Source organism: Magnolia sinica, chromosome 6, assembly GCF_029962835.1.
Source record: "Magnolia sinica isolate HGM2019 chromosome 6, MsV1, whole genome shotgun sequence".
NCBI classification, from domain to species: domain Eukaryota; kingdom Viridiplantae; phylum Streptophyta; class Magnoliopsida; order Magnoliales; family Magnoliaceae; genus Magnolia; species Magnolia sinica.
The window spans coordinates 1904366-1930929 of NC_080578.1; the positions used below are offsets into that span (position 1 = coordinate 1904366).

At 45.1% G+C, this 26564-nt stretch overlaps 1 protein-coding gene across 1 annotated transcript; it reads right to left on the minus strand.

Annotated features, from left to right (window-relative positions):
* Positions 1-9824: 9824 nt before the first annotated feature.
* LOC131249453 (mechanosensitive ion channel protein 5-like) lies at positions 9825-10802 on the minus strand. Its single transcript, XM_058250264.1, has one exon. The coding sequence runs from the start codon at positions 10800-10802 to the stop codon at positions 9825-9827; it is 978 nt and encodes a 325-aa protein (XP_058106247.1).
* Positions 10803-26564: the final 15762 nt, after the last annotated feature.

Below are 26564 nucleotides of genomic sequence, written 5' to 3' on the forward strand. Positions count from 1 at the left end.
GGGCCTCGGGAGAGTGGGAGGCCCCAGCCTCTGAGTTGGGCAGGCTGCAGGCCCGGGTCCCTACTAAGTTTGCCAACCCAGGTCGGGCATTTTTCATTTTGTCACACTCTGTATGTCTGACTTGTCTTTTTATGTTCTAACTGGTGCTTTACTTCTGCCTGTAGTCCAACCGAAAGGGGCTCTTGATCTCAATCCTCTCCAGCAGAACCAAGTAGCCAGAGCAAGAGTGCTCGCCGAGGAACAACACTCTTGGTTTAAACTCATCAACGGGGAGAACCTAGTGTCATCTGGTTTCTCCAGACTCCATACTACTCCCTTTTCTCTGGCTAAGTGGGGTAAGGGTCCTCAGAGACTGTCCGTTGTTCTTCTGTACATTTCGCTTAGGCTGATTTTGTTTCTTTTCATGTAGGAATGGAAGCAGGTGGCTCAAAAAGGAGGAGGTCAGTGGTACCACGCCCTCTAATGAGCGTGGTCCTCGTTAATGAGTCGAGGACTAAGATGACGCCGAAGAAGAGGAATATTTTCGAAGCCGAGCCTACACCGATTGAAACTCTGCCCACCCCAGCCGAAGCCATGCCTGTCCCAGCCTCAACCCCTTCCCCTGAAGCGCAAGCCCCAGAGGCCCTTGCCGGAGCTGAGCTTATCACCATCTCAACTCCTACTCCAGAGGGGCAAGCCTCCTAGGTTCCACCCCTAATCCCTACTGGTCCCCCTGGGATAGGGGAGAAGTTGTTGGGGAGACTCCCGATGCTGATGCCCTCGCCCGTTCCGCAACCCGCCTCGCTGCTGCTGAGGTCGACTTCCTGGCCGGTAGAACCGACGCCCTGGTCGGATACACTACCACGCCTGAGGCTAAAGCTCAAGTCTCCGAGGCCAGCGGAGTCAGACGAGCTGTCGACCCCACTCCTCTAGAGATCTTCCCTCCTGGTTACCATATGGCTTTGCTGAATGATTGGGCGGCCAAGCATGTACCAGAGTCGAGCATAGCCAGCACCCTTTCCCACAACTACACCAAGTTCATGAACGACTATGCAGCGGTCTGCTACCAGTCGCTGCCAATGATGGTGGAGGTTATGGAAAGGTTGAAGGAGATGGACCGACTCGAGGCATAGAAGGCCAAGCTCGAGGCAAAAAAAGCTGAGCTTGGAAGGCTTTTGGAGGCTTCAGCTACCGAATTAGATGAGCTGAAGAGGGTTGCGGATGAGGGCCGAGCGAGGGAGCTGGTCTCCAGGGTTAGGCTAATCAACTCCAAGCTCGCTTGGATGTGGCCGACCCCGAAGTGGTGCGCCTGCAGGAGGTTGTTGGGCGCCTGGAGGCCTACGTTGAACGCATGGAGGGGGAGAGCGCACAACTCTTGGATAACATCAGGAGGGCGAAGCACGAGGCTGCCGAGGGGTTGACCAAGCAGAGGGCTATTCTCAAGGCCTGTGCCACTGCAGAACTAAAGAAGCAGCGAAAGGAGCTCGAGACTCTAGTAACGTCATAGGCTATTGCGACCGTGGCAGAGTATAAGGAGTCGTCGGAGAGAACTAGAGAGTTGGACAAGCTGTACCTCTACAGCTACTACACTGGCTTCGACGCTTGCCTCGCCAAGGTCCAAGAGCTCCATCCCGGCATCGACCTTGGCACTCTTTGTGCGGACGAGGCAGAGGATGCTGAACCAGCTGCGACCAAGGAGCCTGAGAATGCCCCTGTTGTTACTGAGGCCAACCTTAACGCTCAGCCCCCTAACTCGGCGGTTGGTCCCTCTACTTGGAGGGAATGAGATGCTTTTCTTTTCTTTCTTTTTACATGGGATGTTTGTGGATGGATGAAGATTTTTAACAATTTAATCCTCGGTCGAGGGCTTAATTTTATGTGTTGATTGCTGCATGATGATTTGATGATGTTGAGAGCTGACCCCTTAAGGGGTCAACTCTCCACGAATGGCGTGCGACACTTAGTCGTTTTGTAGATTTTTAATATATGATGAGCCGACCCCCCCTTTAAGGGATCGGTTTACCTAAGGGTTTCATCTCTGCATATGAGAGGTGACTTTTTGTAGTTTTTCTTGGATTAACGAGCCGACCCCTTCTTTAAGGGGTCGGTCCGTTGAGTTCACCTTTGCTTATGAGAGGTGACTCTTTTGTTGTAGGTAAACTGAACGGGCAGACCATGTAGAAGGAAAGATGCATTTATTCAGAGCCTTAATAGGCTAGTAGCTTCGAACCGTATATTCATTGAGGGCCTTGAATGGCCAGTAGTTTTTCATGAATAGTAGATCTTCAAGTGCTCGACATTCTAGGGGTGAGGGAGCTGACGCCCTTTGAGATCTTTCAGGTATGAGGAGCTTGACTTTATTGATTTGACCACGTGATAAGGCCCTTCCTAGTTCGATCCGAGCGTCTTAGCCCTCAATTCTGCTGTATTCTAGAAGACGCGGCGGAGAACCAGGTCCCCTAGCCGAAATCACCTCATCTTGACCCTAGAATTGTAGAATCATACTACTTGTTATGTCGAGCTGCAACTCAGGGTCTGGTGACGTCTCTAGCCTCTTTGAGCAAGTCAAGCCTTGCTGCAATTTGCTCGACATTCTGGCCCTCCTGGTAGTTTCTCGATTGGGAGGCCGATCTCGATTGGGATGATTACCTCCGAGCCGTAAGATAGTGAAAATAAGGTCTCCCCGGTAGACAACTGAGTTGTAGTCCTCTAAGCCTAAAGGACAAACGGGAGCTCCTCGGTCCAGTGGCTTTTTCTAACTTCGTCTTGAGGTGGTGCTTGATAACCTTATTCACTGCTTTTACCTGTCTATTGGATTGCGGGTGACAAGGTGAGGAGTATACATTTGAAATGCTGAGCCCCCTACACATGCCTCTGAATTTGTCATTATCGAACTGCTTCCCATTGTCAAAGACAATGGTGTGCGAGATTCCGAACTGACATGTAATATTTTTCCAGATGAAGTTGATCACCTTCTGCTTTGTAATCTTCGCCACAGGCTCAGCCTCAGCCCACTTGGTAAAGTAGTCGACCGCCATGATAACAAATTTGACTTGTTCCTTTCTAGTGGGTAGAGGCCCAATGATGTCGATCCCCCATTGAGCAAACGGCCACGGCCCGCTCTAAAGGTCATCCCCTCTGCAGGATACCTTGACATGGCAGCGAACCTCTGACATTTGTCGCACCTCCTGACATAGTTCTTAGAGTCTTCTCGAAGGGTCGACCAAAAGTACCCCTGACGGAGTATCTTCAGAGCTAAGGCATGGCCACCGCAGTGATTTCCGCAGATTCCCTCATGAGTCTATCGGATCACGTAGTTTTCTTTGTCGGGTCGGAAGCATATGAGGTAGGGCTGTGAATTTCCCTTCATGTATAGGATCCTATCTAAGACTATGCATCGTGCAGCTTTGACCTTTAGACATCGGGCCTCTAGTCTGTCATGGGGGACCTCACCAGATGTGAGGTAGTTGTAGATCGGGTCCATCCAACTCGGAGTGGTCTCCACTAGATTGACCGTTTCTTGATCAGCCTGGTCGATGCTCGGACTATCCAAGAATTCCACAGGAGTGATCTTGGGAATTTTTCCTTCCGCGGCCGAGGCTAGCTTTATGAGGGTGTCGGCCCAAGAGTTCTTCGTCCTAAGAATTTGATTGATGATGCAGCTCCAAAACTTTTCTATCAACTTTCGGGCCTCGGCAAGATAAGCCACTATTCTAGTCTCCTTGGCCTCGTACTCGGTGGAGATGTGGTTCACAACGAGTTGAGAATCGCATCGTACCTCGAGAGATTGAACTCCCAGATTAGCTGCCAATCTAAGTCCGACCAGCAAGGCCTCTTACTTTGCTTCGTTGTTAGAGGCTTTAAAGCCGAGCCTGATAGCGTATTGGATGGAGGTTGAATTGGGCGCGAGTAGGACAATCCCTGCCCCGACGCGCTTGGAATTGGATGACCCATCCACATAAAGAATCCATTTATGCTCTCCGTCTGCTTCTGCATCTTAGATAAGCGAAAGAGCTAGCGGGGCTGCGGAAGTGCCTCCACACCTGCGTTTGTCGCCTCTACATTTGGAGTAGTGAACTCTATTATGAAATCGGCCACAGTCTGGCCCTTGATTATAGTTCTCGGACGATATTGGATGTCAAACTCTCCAAGCTCTATCGCCCACTTGGTCATTCGTCCTGACACCTCGGGCTTTTGAAGGACTTGTCTAATGGGGGGAGTCAGTCAGGATAACAATAGTATGCGCCTGGAAGTACGGACGCAGCCTCCACGCCGAGAAGACTAAGCTGAGTACCAGCTTCCATACTCGGGTACCTGGTCTCGATGGGTACCATTGCTTCGCTCACATAGTAAATGGGGTGTTGCCTACCCCCCATCGCTCTGATGAGTGCAAAACTGATGGCAGAAGCTAAGACCGCCAGGTATAGGAATAAGGGCTCACCTTCTTCCGACTTGGTTAGCAGGGGTGGTGAGCTCAGGTACTATTTCAATTGTTGGAACCCCTGTTCGCACTCCAAGGTCCACTCAGTCTTCTTATGACCCTTCAACTGTTGGAAGAAGGGAGGCACTTATCCGTGGCTCGGGATATGAATCGACCGAGTGTCGCCACTCGACCGATAAGGCATTAGATTTCCTTTGTGGTCTGATGTGAGCTCATGTCAAGCAGTGCCTTGATCTTCTTGAGATTTCCCTCAATGCCCCTCTGGCTGACTTGAAACCCGAGATATTTGCTGAAGCTGACTCCAAAGGCGCACTTGGCAGGCTTCAACTTCATACGGTACTCCCGAATAATTGAGAAAGTTTCGCCGAGATCCACAATGTGGTCGGATGCCTTGATGCTCTTCACCAGCATGTCGTCAACATAAACCTCCATGGTCTGATTAATTTTCCTAGCAAACATCTAGTTCACAAGCCTCTGATATGTTGTCCTGGTGTTCTTCAAGCTAAAGGGCATGACTCGGTAACAGTAGAGACCTTTATCTGTGACGAAGGTCGTCTTCTGCCTGTCTGGAAGATGCATTGCAATCTGATTGTACCCAGAGTAAGCGTCCAGGAAGGATAGCAGTTCGTGTCCGGCTATGCTATCTACCAGCTGATCGATCCGAGGCAGGGGGAAGCTATCCTTGGGGCAAGCCTTGTTCAGGTCTGAGTAGTCTACCCGTTGGCTTTATTCACAAGGACCACATTTGTGATCCAGTTTGGATGATACACTTCCTCAATGAATCCGACGCTGAGGAGCTTCAACACTTCATCTGCTATGGCCAAGTACCTTTCGGGGTCGAACGCCCTCCTCTTTTGCTCCACCGGTCTGTGATATATGTCGACGTTTAGCATGTGGACTACAACATCGGGAGAGATGCCCGACATGTCTTCGTGTGACCATGCGAAGACGTCCTTGTGCTGTTGCAAAAAAAACTATCATTTGAGAACGCTGCTTGGGATTCAATGATGATCTGAGCTGAATACTTTCGAGTGGGACGGTCACTAAGTCCTCTGTGGAGGAATCTTCTGTAGGATATCTAGAGTCGAGGACATTAACGATGAGGGTCTGCTTTACCGAGCCCTTTTCTCACCGCCACAAAGTAACATTTTCGAGCTTCGCGCTGATCTCCTTGGAGGTATCCGACTCCTCTCTCGGTGAGAAACTTCATTACGAGGTGATAAGTGGGCACGACCACCCTCATTGCATTAAGGGAAGGTCAGCCCAATATAACATTATGCACTGACGGCACGTTCACAACGAGGAAGTCGACTAGAAGTGTGACCTGATGCAGCCCTCCCCCTACTGTCATGGGTAGGGAGATGGTTCCCTTAGAGATCACCTTATCTCTGGCGAAGTTATGTAGGGGGTCTTCACAGGTCGGAGGCGTGACCTGTCGATCCCCATTCTTTTGAATGCTTTGGAGTAGATGATATCGGCCGAGCTGTTAGTGTCGACCAATATGCGGTAGACCTTGTGGTTAGCTATAGTCATCGCCACCACCAAGGCATCATCGTGTGGATGCTGAATTCCGCACGCGTCATTCTCTGTAAAGGTCAGGCTACAGGGGCTCACTCGGAGTTCTTTCCTCGGCCTTTTGGTCAGGTGGACATAATGCTCGGTGTCTGAGCTCAAAGAGTAGGCTTTACGAGCACTATTCGAGTCACCTCCACCAGATGAACCGCCATAAATGGTGCGGATCCCAGCAGGCTCTTCTGTAGTCTTTCTTGGCTGCTCTTCTCTCCGAGCCGACTTCTCTTCCTTGGCATATCATCGCAAATGACCCTTATGGATGAGAGTCTCAATATCGTCCTTGAGATCCACACAGTCGCTCGTATTATAACCATGGTCACGATGGAAATGGCAGTACTTGCGCTTGTATCGCTGTCCTGCATCGACCTTCATGCAAACTGGCCACTACAGGAGTTTCTAATCCCTGATGTCTAACAGGATCTGTTCCAGAGATGTGTTGAGGGGAGTGTAGGAGCGAAATTTGCTCTTAGGCCTCTTGCTCGGTCGGCGATCGCGAGAGGCTCAATCGTCTGGCTTCTTGCTGGATGACTGAGGCTATTCGTTCCTCGGTCTCTTCTCCTTGGACGACTGCTCGGCAACTTGGATATTCTTGCTATAGTTGGAGAACTCCTCGGCATTGGTATATTTCTGAGCATAGTTGATGAGCTCGGCTAAAGTAGTCGGCAGATTCTTTCCAATTGAGAAAACGAACTTCCTCTCTGAGTTCGCTGAATATGGCAAAAAGTGTCATCTTGTTGTCGTAGTCGTCCACTAACAACGCCTCTTCATTGAAGCAGGCGATGAAGTCTTTCAGTGACTCATTGTTCTCCTGATTGAGGGTGAACAGATGAGTAGTCGACTTCTGACTCTTCTTACTAAAGATGAACTAGGTAAGGAATAATCTGCTGAGCTCTGCAAAGGAGTTGATTGACTTTGAATTAAACTACCGATACCAACTCCAAGCAGACCTGGAGAGGGTTATTGAGAAAGCCCTGCACATCATTGCGTCTGTGACTGACTGGATCTGCATCCACGAACGGTAGGACTCCACACGTTCTGACGGGTCTCCAGACCCAAAGTATTAGATGACTGGAGGCATCTTGAACCTATGTGACATCACCTCATCCATGATTTCTGAAGTGAAGGGAGGCTCTTCCATCATCGTCTGGACTGCAGTCGTGATGGACGCGGACTGCTGATTCTTCTGCAATGTCTTGATCTGGTCGTGGAGTTCCTTAAGCTAAGCCTCCCAAGGATTCTGATTCTCAGCTACTGTCTCTTGGGGGGCCTCCGCCACCTCGAGCTCTCTGCCCTGTCTTCTCCTTTCCAGCCGATGGCGGAGGTCAGTGAGGGCCAGAACTGAAGTTGCGAATACATAAGATGGCTCCACATCACGAGCAGGTTCTGGGACTCGAGCGGACCGATTCCGGGACACTGCATTCTGTGTAGGATTGGGAGCTCGTGCGGACTGTGCCTGGGACCCCCTGACCTGAGAACTGACTTACTACAGTTGTTCCTTGGGCGCCGGGGTGGCTTCCACCATGTTAAGAGGTGGTTGCTGGTTTTGTTGTGCTTCTATTCGCTGATTTCATCCCTCAGCATCTGGACTTCGTTTTGTAACGCCTCGTACTTTCCTCCTCGGCTCCGAGTCCGCTGTGATGGCCCTATCTGAGCCGTTTCGGTATGTAACAGCGAAGAAGACTAATGTTGTCCGCTAGGTTCAGGCTCCACTGTTGTAACCTTCTTCTTTCCTCTTGCTATTTCTGATAAAACCTCCTAGCTTTTTGTTTAAATTCCCACAGACGGTGCCAAAAAATGTTGATGTCAAAATCTGGACCACCCTCCACTCAATGCTGCGAACTCGAAATGGACTCTGGTCCTACATAGAAATGTGAGTAAAGGAGACCTTGGCTTAATTAGGAGACCCTCCGATGCCTAAGTCAGGCTAGTGAATCTGGGTTTAAGTTGCGTAATGTAGAGAGAGGATGCGAGATATTGCATACCTATTGCAATGGGGTCCCTTGGTATTTATACCTGTGGGTCGAGCGGATCGTGTCCATCAATTTCGGCATGATCTACTTAATCAAGTGGATATTGCAATTGTGGAGATACTCCACAATCTTTGAATCGTGTAGCACATCGTGTATTAATGGAATGTATCTCCAGGCGTGATCTTCGGCTACGCCCACATTCGGACCGGTTTCCTAGCTCGGTACTCGAAGTATCTTCATTCGAGCTCGGATCTCATCCTATCCGAGTCTGAGACTAAGTACCCGTGGTTGGAATTCATAGTTGAGTCATTGGGGTCGGAGTGTGTTAGGAGTACTTATTTAGGGCTTAGCTCTCGGCTTCTACGTCGAGGATGAGTCGGTCAATTCGGGATTGTATCTTTTTGGATGAAGATGAGGATGAGGACGAGAGCTCGGCTCGGCCAACCTTCTTCGGACGAGGATGAGGATGATGATGAGAATGAGAATAAGAGCTCGTCTTGCCCGGCCTAAGGTCGTAGTCCAGAAGTTTGTTTGCGCCCGAGATGATATTGTTTGCGCCCAACATGATGTTCTCCTTCCGAAGCCTTATTAATTAGTTCAAATAGCTAAGGCCGACCCTATTAAACCCTATCCAGATTTCCATATATATATATATATATATATATATATATATATATATATATATATATAAAAGGGAATATGTTTCCAGGAGTTTGTTAAACCCGTCCGCGTGTGGAAATCCTTCACATCCATATTCAGGTAAATGTGTGACATTGTGAAACGTGCCTGAAATGTGGGCTTTCCATCAGGTGAGCTATACTATTTTAAATCTTCTGGTAAAAGTCAGGGCATTTCACTCTCTAGGTGGGCCACAGCATATGAAAGCTAATGAATGGTTAAAAAAATATAGTTAATTTAGTGGAATTGTCTGATTTTTCAAAAAGAAGATCTAAGCATCATTTCCAACGTCAACGAAAACTCAGATCTCACAAACGTGTTCCATAGTTACACGTATCCGTTATAAACTTATGTGGTGCTCAGGGAAGCGGATTGGCCGGTGTACCACACACCAGCTATATAGCTGCTGTATATACGATGTCGCGCGAAGACGAGCACCGACACTCCTCGAGCTCCGAGTTGTATGAACGGTTCAAAGAAGATCAAAGTTTTATGGGCCCCACATTTATGTATTTATTATATCTACACCGTTCATCTATTTTTAGAAATCATTTTAGAGCAATAACCAAAAAAAGAATCATATCCAAACATCATTTGGACCACATCATAAATAGCAGTAGAGATAATGATTTTCACTGTTAAAAAATTTATAGGGCCCACCATAACGTTTAATTTCCATCCAATCTGTTCATAACGTCACAAAGACCTGAATGAAGAGGAAAAACAAATTTCATATTGATCCAAAACTTCTGTGACCCCAAAAAGGGTTTCAATGGAAGACGTTCACTCCCCCCACTGCTTTTTACAGTAGTCCACTTGATACTTAGATCTGTCTTATTTTTCGTCTCAAGCCTTAATAAGAGATCTCCAAATGGATGGACGGTTTGGATATAACACATACCTCCCGATCAGACTCACGGAACTTGCTGACGTCAATACTGCAGCAGCAGCCAATTCGCTTCCGGTGCTCAGTAAGTTTTCAGCTGCAGGCATTCAATCCCCACCGTTTCCTTTGGTGTGGATTGTTTGAGCTTCGGACCTGCTCATTTTTGGGCTCATGATCGAAAGTGATCTGGCAAATGGATGGACAGCATTGACAAAACACATACAACATGGTGGGCCCACAGAGCTTTTCCACCACCGATCGAGGTAACTACCCAATCTGAGTGCTCTCAGAGTATCATTTACCTCGCGCCCGCTTTGGCAACGTTCTTGAAGATTTTCCTGGCTGCTGCCTTCGCCTGCCGGTCGTCTGTGTCCTCGCTCCACGTCTCGTCGTCGGTCTTCGAGATCCTGGACAGCCACGCCCATTTGATGTACAAAACCAGCCGATTCGCATTCCACCACGACAGGTTTTTCCGGCTCAGCTTCGTCAGATCTTTCGGATCGATCCCTATCCGCTTCCTCCACCAGGATCGGTTTATTTTCCTCCGGCTCGAACCTAACAGTGTATATATAATGTACAGGTGTACGATGTGCTCCCGAATCCGGTCGAAGAATCTGGAAAAGTGGAATAACGTAGTGGCCATCTTCATCACCACGATCTTCACCACCCATATGATGGACCCCACCAGCACCACTATCAGAGCGCGGGTGACCTTGCTCAAGAGCCTATGAGAGCGGCTTGGTACCTCGACATCTGGAGTAACCATCAATTTCCAGATTAGAAAGACTAGACCGAGCCAAACGCAGTTCTGCACGCCCATGAGCAGGTCGGAGTCCACGTACGCAAACTTATGGTGGAGCATGAAGCTGAGCCTGAAGATGAAGACGGAGAAGCTGACAAGCCAGCCGGAGAAGATGCGGCCAGAGAAGACGACGAGGATCGTGAGGCACCATTTCCAGAGCTCGAGTCCCCAGAGGGTCTTGTGGATGAGAGAAGGGATGGTGAAGGTGGAAATGAGGCAGGCCGTTATGACGATGAAGGCGGCCCATTTGGTGATGACCCTCAGTTTGATTTTGCACTTGTGGTGATCCTCCTCCTCATCTTCGGCTTCAGAATCTTCTTTGATGTGTTCATCTTCGGGTTCAAATACAGATAGGTGGTTATGGTCTTCTGAAATTAGTTGGGGGATTATCTCCGAAGACTGTTTGGGTGTGGAGCTTTGAGGATCTACGCGGAGGACGACTTGGATTGGGACGGAATTTTCTGCTTCATCCATCGAGCTTTGCTAATCCTACACACAGAGGCCGTGGAGCCTAACCTTGCCTGCCAACATCAGGCCTAGTACAAAAGAATGAATGAATTGAGCGTTCGAGTTCACCTTTTATAGATTCACATGCTTCTTCGGAATTTGTCCCATAAGACGCCTCTGTTTTGGTTTGTTAACTAAAAATCTGTTACTTTAAACCCACTTACTTAAAACAACCTTCTGTTTTCACCATAAGCCACAAAGCCGCTAGCCGTAAGTCTGATGTACACTATGAGCAGAGTATTTTCATTCTGACGAAATTAATCTTATCCTTTTTTAAAGCGGAAACTTTTCTTTGATGTACTTGAAATGAGGTTGGGCTGACTTTTGTAATACCGTACTTTTGCAAATATGAGCCATCCACTATCTTCACCATCTCATTTTAGAGTGTGGGCCCAAAATTCAGCAGATATAGTGCACATGTTGGTCCCACAGTAGGAAAAAGTTGGTTGTTATTTACTACAATTGAAACCATCGGTGGTCCATTTCTAATGCTTTTAGGTCATACATAATGTTAGATGAAAATATAGTTAAGTCGGATAGGTCGACTTATGGAATGGACCAACTCTATTAAACAACATGGGCCCTTTTTGATATCTGAGCCCTAAGGGGGCATCTACGTCCAGAAACAGGACGAGGCAACCATAACTCTACTCAAATGGCCAATTACCGACCTAATCCATAATTCGGTTATAGGTCAGCTATGGGTCGAGAATTGGTTCGGTTGAAGCTCGACTAGAGATCGATCATAGCTCGACCATAGCTCAGCTGTAGGTCGGGATATCCTCTAAGAGAAGGAAATTGCATGTTTCATGGGGAAGGTCGTCAAACGACCAATCCTCAAAATCAACAGTCCGAAGATCTCTCTAGCGGCCCGAAGATCTCTCCCAAGATCTTCGGAGGATCAGATCGAATCCCGAAAACTTCGGGATCTGATATGGATCCTGAACGGATTTCTAAATAGGACTCGTCTCCAGCGAAGACTCCCTATCACGTACGTCTTCCCTTCCCTATAAATAGAGGTATCCCCAACCGAAGTAAGGTACGCTCATTCATACTCTAATACTCGACTGGTGACTCTTTTCCAAGAGAGACCCTACCCTATTAAAGACCCAAAGTCTTGACTAAAACATCGGAGGGTCCCCTATACAAGCCAGGGTCTCCTCTGTCTTTCATTATTTTCTGTGCAAGTTTGAACGGGCTAGCCAGGGAGGATCTGCCAGAAAACTGCATCAACAATTTGGTGTTGCCTATGGGAAACAACATTTTAAGCCATTCCCACTCTACTAGAGATACTCCAGATAATTTGCAATGGTTAGAGGGAAAAAGATGGCCCAATCCTCTCCAGTGGCAATTCCAATCACGACTCTACTTGCGTCCTGCAACCCTTTGAGCAGCTAGAACAACCTAAGCAGCAGGAGAGCCACTAAGATTCCCCCTCACAGCTTCAAGTCAATTTTGGTTCCGGCAGACGCGGGCAGTGAACTCGCGTAAAGAATGGCTGACCGAACAAGCTCGAAAAGGAAGTCGGGGACATAAGGACCGATATGGGCTATGTGTAACAGCTGCTAGAGCAATTGCAGCCCCAACATGTACAGGGGACTGATGGAAGGGACGGACAATCGAGCAATAATCCTTCTCGGCCCTCCTGCGTACACACTGCCCCCCAACAGAGCCAACAACATAGCTCGGTCGGACCTGTCCCATCTCATGTCTCTAGGACAGCTCTTTTACCCGCCTTCGACCAGCGCCACGAGTTAAATCGGAAGAGGCACGGCAAAGCTCCGATCGAAACTACTACTAAAAGTGGGGAACCGTGGAAGGCCGAGCTAAAAAGTCTACTAGATCAGATGGAGAACATACAACAAACCGTCCAAGCTAACACACCGACGCAGACCATGGTGGAAGAGGCTGAATCTCCATTTACCACCGACATCATGCGGACGCAATTGCCAGATAGGTTTCGACTACCCCAGATCACTCCATTCTTAGGCAACACCAACTCATCGGAACATATGGAGTCTTTCAGAATCTACATGGAACTCTACAATGCCTCTAATGTAGTCATGTGCCGAGCTTTCTCCTTGACTTTGACCGATGCTGCATGACTGTGGTTCAATCAATTGAAGCCGAACTCTATTAGTTCGTTCTCTTAACTTAGTCAGGCCTTCGTCACGAACTTCATCGGAGGAAAGAAAAGGCTTAAGGCGTCGGCCCACCTCTTTCACATTATTCAAAAGCCTGGTGACCTCCTGAAGGATTACATCAAGCGCTTCAACCTGGAAGCCTTATAGGTCCGTAAGCACTCAAAAGAGGTCGCCATCAACGCTATCATGAGTGGGTTGAGGGACAAACCATTCATCTTCTCGCTGGACAAAAACCCCCTGCCATAATGACCAAATTCTTAAATAGGTCACAAAAGTATGCTAATGTTGAAGAGTCTCAGATCCTGTGAGACGCCGTCCAAAATAAGGTTCCTCTGACCAAAGAACAAGATGTAAAAGTGGAGCTAAGCTCGGCCAATGCAGGTAAAAAAAGGAAGGACAACCAATTGCGGGATGACCGCGAGTCAAACAAACAGCTTGACAGTAAGTTCAAAACTTACACGCCTCTCAATAAAATGCCAGAACAAGTTCTAATAGAGATCAAAGACAAGCGTCTCCTCTATTGGCCGAACAAGTTGAAATCTAATCCTGATAAGAGAAGTAAGAACAAGTATTGCTTCTTTCATTGAGATTACGGACATAATACGAGCGATTGCTTCGACCTTAAGCAGGAGATCGAAGCACTCATTCGCGACGACTACCTTGGGGAATACATGAACCACAGAGGAGACTGGGTTGCAACAACAGATAAATAGCCAATCGAAAAAATTCGCACTATCTTCGAGGGCCATGGAAGTATGATGACTGAAAACTAAAACTGCCCGATACACCATTGTAACACCCAGTTCCCGAAACCCGAGTACACTACTCGTTTTTCAAAAACCCAAGTGTTATCCTTTCACAGTGGCTTAAATATCACATACATTTTTTTTCTTTTTATTAGAGTTAGTAATCTAGTGGAATATGAGCAATCAAGTATAAGAGGGAGTCCAAATATACAAAATCAAATATTTGAGTGGTTGTCTGTAAACTAATACAAACCAATGTCTTAACGTTTTACAAAACATGACAGTACAATTTAATACAGATAAAGTCAAGAATAGAGAGTCGCAAGATCATCTGGCTCCTCTTATTCGATATGAACGCCAGTATGCGCGTCAGCTGCGTCTCCTGCACACTGAGTATGGTTTAATAGCGTTAATGGATATCCAGTGAGGTATAACCCCCAAGATTTATCGTATCATTAAGATAATTAAACATAATTATCAGAGACAATGTATAACAAATTTATACAATGATTATCATGAAAATCAGATAAGGTTCATTAGATACACATTCATTAAATAAATTACACAAAATAATCTTGTTTAAATGCATGGATGCATGCACATGCTCACAGACCCAGGGATGCATATCCAGCTGGTAAAAAGTCACCCAAGGAGAACTAGTCACCCGAAAAAGTACTCAAAGGTACGCCTAAGGAGAACTAACCACCCGAAAAAGACTATACAATGAGGACGCCCAAGGTGGACTAGTCTCTCGAAAAAGTACTCGAAGATATGCCCAAGGAGGACTAGGCACCTCGAAAAGTTCATGCAACAAGGACACCCATAGCAGTACGAATGCACGAAATAATGATTGAGGATCACCTAGTAAAATACTCTATGGTACAACCCATAGTGATCCAAGAAAACCCCCGTGTCATACATCGACTGCCCGGTAAAGTCCACATGCCATGAAAATGCATGATTAGTCCAACTATTATTATTCTAATTTCAAACAATCATTTTAAGAAAGATCAAAGGTTAATATGGGAGGTTTGTCACCCAGCATAGGCCGATAGCTCAAGCATAGTGTCTCATTCTGCCATCCTTGGCTCATAAGACTAACAAATAGGATGTTTAAAGGTAACCTACTCAACTAGTGGCCAATTATAATTCTACAAGTTGAACTAACCATCGCAAGGTCATAAGCAAGTGGTCCGTCAAAACCACATGGGCAAATAATCTATCAAAACCGTCAGGGCAAATAGTCCATTCCAAGGATGCAATAAAAATGAGATTATCCCCAAAAAGCCACAAAGGCACCAAGGATCTACAAGATAGTAATTCCACAATGAACATTCTATTTAATCTTATTAGGATAAATGACTACTAGCTCGAGGACCACCAAAAATACCATAAAGTAATCGCAAGTTGTAACAACCCCAGTCCTAGTATATAGTCCTGAACACTTATGCATACAAACATACTTCACAGGGAAGGTAGTGAATGATAAGAGACATGGTAAAATAGATTGTCCTCGTCCCATATAAGGTAGAAGTACTGAATTTTGGGGACGAAATTCTCTTTAAGGGGGGTAGATTGTAACTCCCTGTACTTTTTTGTACTCAGGTGTTACCGTGTAACCTAACTTAGCATGAATGGGTAGTTGGGGACAATTTTCACCTATATATCAAGCTATCCATCTATTATTCTTCAAAATGGACCATCACGTTATCAGAAAAACCTATCCTTAGGATTCTAATTTCATTGATAGACAAATCTAACCGACCATTGTAGATTTAAAACTATGGATCACAAGATCTACTATTCGTCAAACCCGCAACTTCCTGTGGGATGATTGGACACTTATTTACACGGTATAGCCACCCAATTTTAAGAGAAATAGTTGGGCCTGTCCATGTTAGCTTGTGGACACTTAGAAGCATCGATGATATTATCGGGGAACATTAGGTGTGCTTAGGATCAATTTTGAAATTTTTCGATCATCAGATTGGTCATCCTATTTAGAGTATGTAATATGTAATGATCATCAAATATATATAACTTAGTGTGTGTGTGTGTGTGTGTGTGTGTGTGTGTGTGTGTGTGTATTATAATCTAATTATTTAATAATTATTTATGATAAATACTATAGTACAACATAAATATATACACTATGAAATGCTATTTATATACTTTATAAATATTTAAAAATTTCACATTAAAATGATACATAATTATAATCTATATTATAATTATACAATTGTAAAATCGTTTATATAAATTACAAATCATAAAATTTATATTATGAAGATTAATGAAATTTATAATAAGTAACATATTTCAAACAATTTAACATTTAAACATAAGACATACATAACTGTACAAATAATACACAAATAATATATATTAATCTTTGTTTCTTTTCACTAATGTCCATATAATTTATGTATATTAACAACATCTAATAATGTAAATCATATATAACAAATTACGTCATTTCTCGTTATTAATGTAGTTTTATTAATATAAAGCATGAGATGGATGTTCCTAATAACCTAACCCACAACAACACACACGTGTAATTATAATAAAAATTAAAATTAATATATTATTTGAATCGTAACACATGATGTTGTGCTTAGATATACAAATGATCCCTTAGGACATTTTGACCGTTGATGGTCGAATTGGAACTAATCCGACCGTTGGATTAACCCAATCGACAATAAAAGACGTTAATTCAATTAGTATGGCCCACCTAAGAGTTAGATCTGCCTCAAACTCTGGATTAGACCTATTTTGGGCTGAAAAAACAGGTGAACGGAGAGGATTGAATCACGAACCATTGTGGGCCGCACTTTTGTGTGGCGTATGTACACCATGCACCAGGCCGTCCGACGAGCGCTGACCCGCACTCATCCAAAAAAGGACTTCTCCTTCCTTTTCACCTGGCAGAAACCGAGAAGGCCGTCCGTTCTCACCGTTAGTGCCCCACCATCATAGAACACCTCATCCATCTGATCCGTCCTTCTTGAAGGGGATTTAAGGCCTACCAGATCCATGCTCAATCCACCCGTTGGATCGTACCCGTGTGACCAGAAACGCCGTTGCAAGAAGGCTGTGTATAACCATACTTTCAAAAACGGAAACCGCCTTCTGCTGCTGCCACGAGGGAGATCCGCATGAGCTCTTTTCCTTGCATCTTAGCCCTCCATTTGGAAGCATCCAACCCCTTCGTACTAGGGCTTTCTTCAAAACCAAAACCGAGTTGCACCCGTCGCTGCTGTTGAAACCAAATATTTAAGAGATGTTAATGGCCGTCCATTTTGTGGCCCCAAAGTCCCTAGGGACCAATATAGTCCGTACAAAAGGAATGGATCAAAAGATGAACCTTCCGATCACATTCTGCCATGAACGCTCGGGTCACCTTCTCCGTTCGTGTGGAAAACCCACCCACTTGTAATGTGGCCCACTTGCTGATCTAAGATGACCATTTAGTGGATTTTAATGTTAGGATTGCATCTGTAACTAAGGATTGTGCCCATGCAACCAGGTTCATGGATAAATCAGCGATAGACTGAACTCTTGTTCTGGTTAGAGTCGCAAAACCGCGGCTAATCCGGGGATTAGTAGATGATGCTTCCGGGTTTTATTAGGGCTTATAAAGATGCCTTTTAGGGCAACCATAGTCCAAAAGAAAAAACAAAAGAAAACTAGCAAAGAGAGAGGGAGAGAGCGTCCTTTTCCTTCCTTTCTTGATGTATGCCCACTGCCGCACCAACCATCCGTCCAGAGAGAGAGAATAGAAAGCGAGAAGAAGGAAAGGAAAGGGCAGGGAGAGGAAGAAGTTAGAGGCAGAGGGAGAAACGAGAGATTAGGGGGAGTCGGGTCGGTGGCTATTACACCAACTCGACCCGGCCGAGTTGTGTACGACACGTCACTGGCCAGTTGAGCTCCGTCCGAGTTCAGGTGCTGCTGGTCATTGCAGCAGGAGAAAAAGAGAGAGAGAGAGAGAGAGAGAGAGAGAGAGAGAGAGAGAGAGAGAGAGAGAGAGAGAGAGGTGCTGGCTGGTCGAGCCGACTCGCTGACGTGACTCAGTCAGGTACTCAGCTAGGTCGGAGACCCTTTTTTAGGCTGGGGTTGTTGCTGGGTGTGCTAGCAGAAGAAGAGGAATGAGAAGAAGAAGAGGAAGAAAGGAAGAAGGAAAAGGGAAGAAAAGGAGAGAGAGAAGGTTGTTGTTCGGTCGAAACTGAGTCAACTCGGTTGGAACTGAGTCCAGCCCAGTCCAGTTGAGTTTGGGTCTGTCTAGGCAATTGCTGGACATTCCAGTGGGAAACAAAGAAAAAAGAACAGAAGGATAACAAGAGGGAAAGGAGAAAGGAAAAAAAGAAAGAAGAGGGAGAAAGGAAGAGAAGGAGAGTTGTTCCTAACACCCGAGTCTCGATCGAGTTGACTCGGTCAGTTTCGGCTGAGTTCGAGTCAGGTCGCCAAGATAGGATATCAAGTCGAGGTAAATCACAACTCACTCGATTCATTTTCACTAAGTACACTGACCATAGAAGCCATGTATTAACAACTTTCCTTGATGTTTCAATTGGGCTATGGTCATATGTTTATCAACTAGATTCTACTCAATTGGACTTTAGACGTGCTATCTAGCGGGCCACACAACTACATTACTTGATCGAGGTCAGGACTCACCCTTTAAGCTTCCCACTTAATTTTATTAATCTGGATATCGATAATGACATGATTCCTCTATTTAAGTTACTCACCTTACTATTAAATAGGCTAAATTGTTGTGTAATTAATTCATGTGTTAGATGATAAACATCTCTCTTTAAGTATAACATGTATAAATGATTTGATTATAACATGCTATCTTTTGTTGTACATGTATTAATTAACTATATGCTACCACTTCGTCTAAATGATGGAATGAATGAAACCTATCTTGGACTTATTATCCTGTGGTCCACATTTGACTTACACGACTTAGATTGTAAAGTTGCCTTACACGGCTTAGATCACACATTTGCCTTACACGGCTTAGATCACACATTTGACTTACGCGACTTGGATCGTACATCTATCTTACATGGCTTAGGTCGCACTTTTTCTTACATGGCTTAGATCTCATGTTTGCCCTATGTGGCTTAGATGGAATATTTGCCCTTCGTGGCTTTGATGGAACATTAATGTCATTCTGTGGCTTGTTGGTTATATTTGCATATCCTGTTATTTTTCTAGTTATTCATGAAGTTCGTTATGATTTCCAGGTAGAGCTGAAGTTCGCTTATCGATTTTCTGGCTATCTTGCAGAGTTGATACGATTTTCGAATGACGTCGAAGTTCTTATGTTGATTCTCTCTTCATCTTGCGGTATTCAATCGTATGATGATTTTTGGGTGCAGTTGAGGTTTGTTTATCACTTTTCTAGCCATCTTGTGGTGTTCACATACGATATGATTTTCAGGTGAAGTAGAGGTTCAAAGGTTGATTTTCTATTCACCTTATGGATCTCGCTTGTACCATGATTTCTGGGTGGAGCTGAAGTTCGTTTATCGATTTTCTAGTCATTTTGCGGAGTTCACGTACAATGTGATTTCGGGTGCAATAGAAAGTCATATGATTGATTATTTGACTATCTGGACATATTCTCTTATATTGTGATTGCCATTATATTTTGCTTATGATGAGATTCTATTAATTGGCTTAATTTTTTTAGTATATAAGTATGATTATGAAATGCCCCGTTTAATATTTCTAATTTCATGACTTGCGATCTATATTGGATTATGAATTATGAGTGTGCAATCTTAGAGGGTGCTCCTCATTGCGATAGCCATTGATGCTATCAAACCGTAACACTTGATGCGGATATAGGCCGAGATGATGACGTTCATTGGGTCGTTAGAGTAGATCGGGTAGCTAAGGAGCTAGACAAGGTCCCTGCGGCCCATGTTGAGCTTCATCATTAGATGTTAGATTTCTATCATTGTTTAATGAACTTTGTATTTGGGATTGTATAAGTCCTGTATGGGCGCTACATTTGAATTTTTATTATGGTTAAAATGCTTTTATTAAAGGCATGGTTTATTCTAGCTTCATTGCTGTTAACTTTGATTAATGATAAGCGGTTCAAATTATACTGAATTTTATAGGCTAACACTCGGATTTTTGGAGAACGAGTCATATACTCGGGTTCCAAAAACCATGGCGTTACACAAGTAGTAAAATAAGCCACGTATAATATGAATAGTACATATACATTTAAATGTTCATCTAATCTAAACAGATGTAATTGAGATCTACAACATGTTCATATAATTGAATTAAAGTCCAGTTAGCAATCATTTGTAAATAATTACACATGTAGAGACTAACATTCATCATCATTGCCTCCTAATGCTATATTAAGAAATCAATTAATATAAACGAACAATGCTAACTATCATGATGTGGTAAAGCTTGAAGGTAATCCTCACCTTTGGTGTGGGCACATTTCTCGCCAACACTCAATTTTGAATTCAAGAAACCTTGGATCTAATCCAACCCGAGTTGATTTTAATTGATTCCTCACAAAAGATCTATTCCTAGAAGATTTAAATTCCACACTTTAAATATGAATTTAAGGATTAACCAAAGTGAAATTAAAATAATAAACTCAAATTTTCGTGGAATTATCTTTGCTTAAATTTCTGTATTTGGGAAAATTTACAGACCTGCCTGACTTCAACTTAGCTTGCTGCAGACCAACTGGTTGACTCAGTGAGTCGACTCAGTAAGCTAGGAGTCTCCTTCTTCTTCTCTCTTCTCTTCTCTCCACTCTTTCCTTTCTTCTTCTACTCTCATTCTCTTTTCTTTCTTCTGAAGTCAAGTCCTACAGCCTAACTCAAGCAGACATTACAGCAAACCCAATGACTCATTGAGTCATTGAACTTACGGCTGGAACTCAACTCGGTGTAGTGCAAACTAGCGAACTCGTCCACTCTCTCTCTCTCTATTCCTTCTCTCCTTCTCTCTCTGCAAATCATCTCCGATACAACATCTCTTCAAGACAGATGAACCCAAACTCGACTCGGCAACCGACTGGTAATAAAGACTCGGTCCTAACTCGGACCGTGTCCCTGCCTCTCTCGTTTTCCTCTTCTCTTTCTCTGTTTTCTCTTCTTCTCTTTTCATTTCTCCCTCTTCTTCAAACCTTCCCAGTTACATCGCTGGACCAGACCAGACTCTAGTGAGGCCCAACTCGGTCCGGTTGAGTTGGTGCGGCACTTGCTGCCACATCTCTCTCTCTCTCTCTCTTATTCTACCTCTTCTTCTTCTTCTTTCTCTATTGGAACGAACAAGTGAAAACCCAGGACTTGGCCTGTAACACCCCATACCTCTGGCACTCGGGTGTTACCCTCGTAAACCCACATTAACTTAAGTCAGGTTAGATTAATCAACTGACTTGAACTCGGCACATGTAGGAAGGAGGTTCCGATCGAAATTAAAGTCATCCGTCCAGGTCCTCCAGGAGCCGGAATGTGCCCTATAACATGCAGAGGGTGAGATTACCTAAACACTTTAAATTAGAGCACTTATGTTAAGCGAAGACTGCTACAACCTACTTATCACCAATGTCTGAGGATTTGTTAGTGGCAAATCAAACCTTCATCATGACCAGTATGTAATATTAACCATTGAAAATAAATATCAGACCCACTGGATCAACGGGTCGCGTATTTGGGCCAATAATAGCCTAAAGAGGAGTGTAGCGGCCCACCTGGGCCTCACCATCAGCCCAAAGTAGGTTGGGACCCCTGTTAAGGGTCCCCCAGTGCGAATGGTCGGTGTGGATGGGAGCACTAACGTCCCATTGGGTCCCCACACGGTGCGTGTACATTGAGAGTGCATGTACATGACGTGCGCTGGATCCATGGGGTCGGTCAAACGGCCTTTGACCGACCCTCTCTCGAAAAATCGCAAAATGGCGTTTTTCCCGCCATTTTCATTTTTGAACGTTGAATCTTTGGGCCTCTAAGTGGCCCACCCTAGCCACTTTTCGAGCCATCTGGACCGTTCATTTTCTCCAAGGGGCCTGGCTTAACAAAATTGTATGGCCTTTTGAGCCGCTGTAAAAGGACGAGAAAGATGGGTCACCACCATCCATTGTACTACATGTGGCGAAAATCCGTTGTATGAAACCCATCTGGGATTACTTGGACAGTTCATGATCGGCCCAATGGCGCCATCTCAGCTATCCAACTTCCAAAGAGAGGCGTGCTCTCTCTATTCCAGAAATGGCCGGGCAAGGGCCGTGTAAGAAAAAGCAAGGAGCGGCATTCCACTCCGGGAAAGAGATACTGAATCTCTCCTAGCCGTTCCTGGGGACACGTGGCTCCATCCTTGTCGATGGTGCGAGGCAAGACAAAATGAAGACGACAACTCGAGCTCTCTCTCACGAGAATTGGAGATTCTCGTGAGATATGTGGAGATGGGCATTTAGGACACGAGAAGTGGGCCCCATGCTAATCCTGGGTCCCATCTGGACCGACCAGATGAATCAGATCGTGCCCATGCACGTTAAATGACGATCCGCCATTAAAGATCGGATCGTCTTCCCCGCTGAAAAACCCACACGAAATGACAAGATGGGCCCCACCAGATCTGAAAGAGTGCTTTTCTGGTGGGCCTCAAGGTCAACCTTTCATCCAAACGGATGGATGGGCCCCATGCAAGGGTGATACTAGATCTCGACCGTGCACAGGGAGGGCGATTCCTGGCCGTTGGTATCCTCCCTTTCCCTCTATAAATAGAGCCCTGTAGCCTCGGGTATCGGACCAACAAGAGAGAGAGAGAGAGAGAGAGGAAGAAAAGAGAGTGGGCCAACTGTGTGGTCTCGGTTTCCACTACTCCAACTCAGTCCGTGTGAGGTTTGGACCGAGTCGGATCAGTTGGGATTGTAGCTTCATAGGCTGGTGAGAAAGAGAGATAGGAGAGAAAAAGGGTGTGGCCGTGAGCAGAGGACCAACTAAGTGGACTCAGTGCACCCTGCACCGCCTCAGCCATAGGAAACTAGGCTGAGACGGGTCAGTGTGGACCCGTAGTAGCACCACAAGCAAGAGAGAGTGAGTGAGGAAAGAAAGGAAAGGAGAAACAAGGAGACCGACCCTCTGTTTCAACATAAGTAATGCAACTGCCCCTGTCAAAACACTCCTCCCTTGTCCCATTATCTTTCTCCTTTCTTGAAACGTGTCAATCCATGGCTATCTTCCCATATGAGAAACTGGCTAAGCAATGGCCAAAACAAGGTAGAAATGGAGCTCTGTTTTGAGTCTTCATCGAGCTCTGTTTAGAGCTGAACATGGGCCAGACAATGGCCATGATTCTAAGCTAGCGCCGGGCCTAAGAACAGCTTCTTTCAATGGCTGAGATTAGAGCTGAAAATCAGGTTTCCGACAGGCTCTGTCCTGGGTTAAAACAGTGGCCAAACGACGGCCCTACAAGAAGGTGACCTGGTTCGGGAGCAATGTCGGAAGTTTGGGTCAAAACCACGCCAATTCATGGCCGGGAAGATGACCCAGAACCTGGCCGTAGACGATTGGAAATGTGCTTCAGTTGGGCCGTTTCTTCCTTTACCCTACATATGCAACAGATGGACTACGCAGGTTATGGGCCTCACCAAAAACTCAGGTGGGCTATTTGGTTTGGCATTAGACCTTGCACAAAATGCAGGTAGGCTGCCTAACGTTGGACTCCACCCAGTTGCTGGTGGGCTGCACCTTGAATCAGCAAGCGGGCCGCACCTTGCCTTGGCAGCAGATCCTACATTAGGACCCACCTTGACGTTGGGAGCTCCCCTAACTGTCCATTAGGGACATTGCAACAGGCCCAGAACTGGACGTTCCCTCAGTAACGTCCAGTGCTGGACGTCTTCTTTCCCTTTTTATTTTTATTTTTATTAATATTTTATTTATTATTTATATATATGTGTATACATATATACATGTATACAGATGTATAAATAGATGTAATGTATACGCAAGATAGTGTACAGAGATACGTGGTGGGCCCCACGTGGGTACCCACTATGGTTTAAGCTTCTATCTCTAGGCCATCCATCAAAGGATGTCAAGCCCTGGACATCCATCCTATCTAAATAAAATAATGTTTTACCATACATAGGGTATATGCATACACCTGTGAAGGTATCCACCAGGCAAACTGCACTGTCGGTGGGGCCACACTAGGCTGTAGGGGACCATCCATCAAGGGACATTATGTCCAGATCGTCCAGTGTTGGACGTTCTCCTTTTCATTTTATTTTACTGTTAGCTATTTTGTTTATATAACAAATAAATATATATAGATATTATATACATGTAGGATAGAATACATATAGATATGTGGTGGGCCCCACCTATTGTAGTGGGGCTGGAAAACCCTTTTGTGCATGTAATATGTAATAAAGCAAGTAGGATCCATCAGATGCGTGTATGTGACACATACATATATTTTATGTAGGCCCATTGCAGTGGGCAACTTTGTGGACCCCACCTTGATATATGAAATTTATCCATGCCATCCGTCCACTGGACGAACTGGCTCTAAGGGTCTGAGAAGGGAATGGGCAGATCTAGTGATCAAGTGGGCCCTGACTGGACCCAGTTTGATCAAAGATAGGGACTCATGCTTGGTGAGCTTGTTTTCCCTCGAGTACAGCTGAGACAACCTTGGTTTAAGGCTTCTCGGCCCTCCACCTATCCTTATATATTGAACATTGGGACTCATGTTTAAAAATGAATGAAAATTGTGCAGGAAGTTGCATGAGTGGTAGAAATTCACCGTCTTCTCAAGGGAACTTGCCTCTAGGAGCATTCTACAACTTGGTTGATGATGATTTCCTCCCCTTAAGCTTTTCATCCCTAACTAGACTAGAAATAGTAGTTTTAATAGCGTAAATGGTTAACTAGACTAATGATGAATTGTGTATGGAACTTGATTTATCTGTTTAACATAATAATCCTCATGCTTACCATTATTTAGAATATTTATTTCTTTGAACTGCCTAAGTGAATAATCCAGTGATTTATGTCATGTATCTTATGCGATTTCAGTTGTTGTTCCTTATTTCCCTTCAAAATTGTGATACATGTTTCTATGACACACATATTGCTAAAATCTCTCCATGAGAATTTCTATCAAATGAGAGTTCATGCTTGGGGTGTAGCTAGACTAGTTGTGGCCTAAGTAGGCCCCTGACATAGAGGTTTTGGTTGTGGTGTTGACCATGGGGTTTACCATCCATGTGGGGTTTCACCTAATTGACTTGGGATGAACTTTACAATATTTCTAAATACCGTAGTTTACTCGTCTTTATATCATTCATGCCGTCATGTTTTAAACGCCACATTTGATAATTTCAACGTTTCATACCCAGTCGGTAATGGTGGTGGCCCTTTTATGTTGAATTGATTGACCACATGTTAGTGGGCACTACACACACCCTAAGACGGTAGTCTCATGGGCCGGGGATGGTGGTAATGAGACACTATGCCCGAGCCGTCGGCCTACGCTGGGCCTTGCACTCCCCGTAGTGACCATGAGCTTATTCAAACGGCTGATTGAAATTGGACTAATAATGGGCTGGCAAATCATGCATGCATAACATACTATGACGGCTTGGATCATTACGCCTATACGATTACGCTGCGTGTTGCGCTAATGACCAGCCGATCGATTTATGATAATGACTTGGATCCTCATGCCCATGCGATTACGCTGAGTGTTGCGCTGACGACCAGTCACATCCATGGGTGACGACCCCATTACCTGTCTGGATACTTTTCCTGGGGCACCGACCGTCCGGATGATTTACCCGGGTCGATGATTGCATTCATGCATTCATGCATTTAATAAGACTACATATATTGTGTTTTGGATTATTTGTGTGCTTTTTTTTATGCTATTCCTTGTTTAGGGCGGTGGTGTGTAATCTTGAGGGGAGATCACACTGAGCTAGCCACTCATTCATCAATATTCAACCGTACAGAGGACGCAGGTACAGAAGACGTCGAGGACGTGGCAGGTCTGGAGGCGGTGGCCGCCGAGGAGGAGCCATATAATGAGTTGTAGTAGGAGGCGGCAGCCTACTACAGGCTAAATCAGTAGTTTAGTCATCTATTCTATTTCAGTACATTCGGGTTTTAAGGAAACTTGAGGTTTTGTAAGTGGCCCCCAGCTGGGTGAGCCCGAATATTGTTCCTATTTTGAAGCCATATCTATGACATGATTTTCATTTCCGCTATATCGCACTTTGATTTATTGGTTGATCATCGTTATCAATAGCTAACTCCTGGGTTCTTGGAATCCGAGTCGTGTACTCGGGTTCTAAAAACAGGGTGTTACATGGCCCGAACTTGCAGTGGCTCGAACCGGGTCAACTCGTTGCGGCAACAGAACCAGCGTTCTTTCTCTATTTCTTTCTCTTTATTTTTCTCCATTCTCCCTTTTTTTTTGAATTTGTTACCCTAAAAGGAAACCCTTTTATAAGGTTCCACTAATTAGTTTCTAGGTCTTTTTGGCGTAACTAATCACCTGATTAGTTACAGTCTGGCTGTTTTAACAAAAGATTTTAAGTTATATAAACTCAGATTTTTCTCGCATGAAGTAGATCTAATGCCATGCTTGGACTTTTGACACTAAGGCCCATCGGATGGAGGGTCTTGATCGTGAAATGGGACCCACTGCAAGATGATGGTTACCTAAGCTTAACGAGGAAGATGATCTAGCCGTTAATGGCAGATCACTTCCAGATGGCCGTTAATGGCGGATCACTTCCAGATGGTTAATCTTACGATCAATGACACATG

Bases quoted from the DNA above. Each gene is read 5' to 3' on its own strand.
- LOC131249453 (XM_058250264.1), bottom strand. From the start codon at position 10,802: ATGGATGAAGCAGAAAATTCCGTCCCAATCCAAGTCGTCCTCCGCGTA.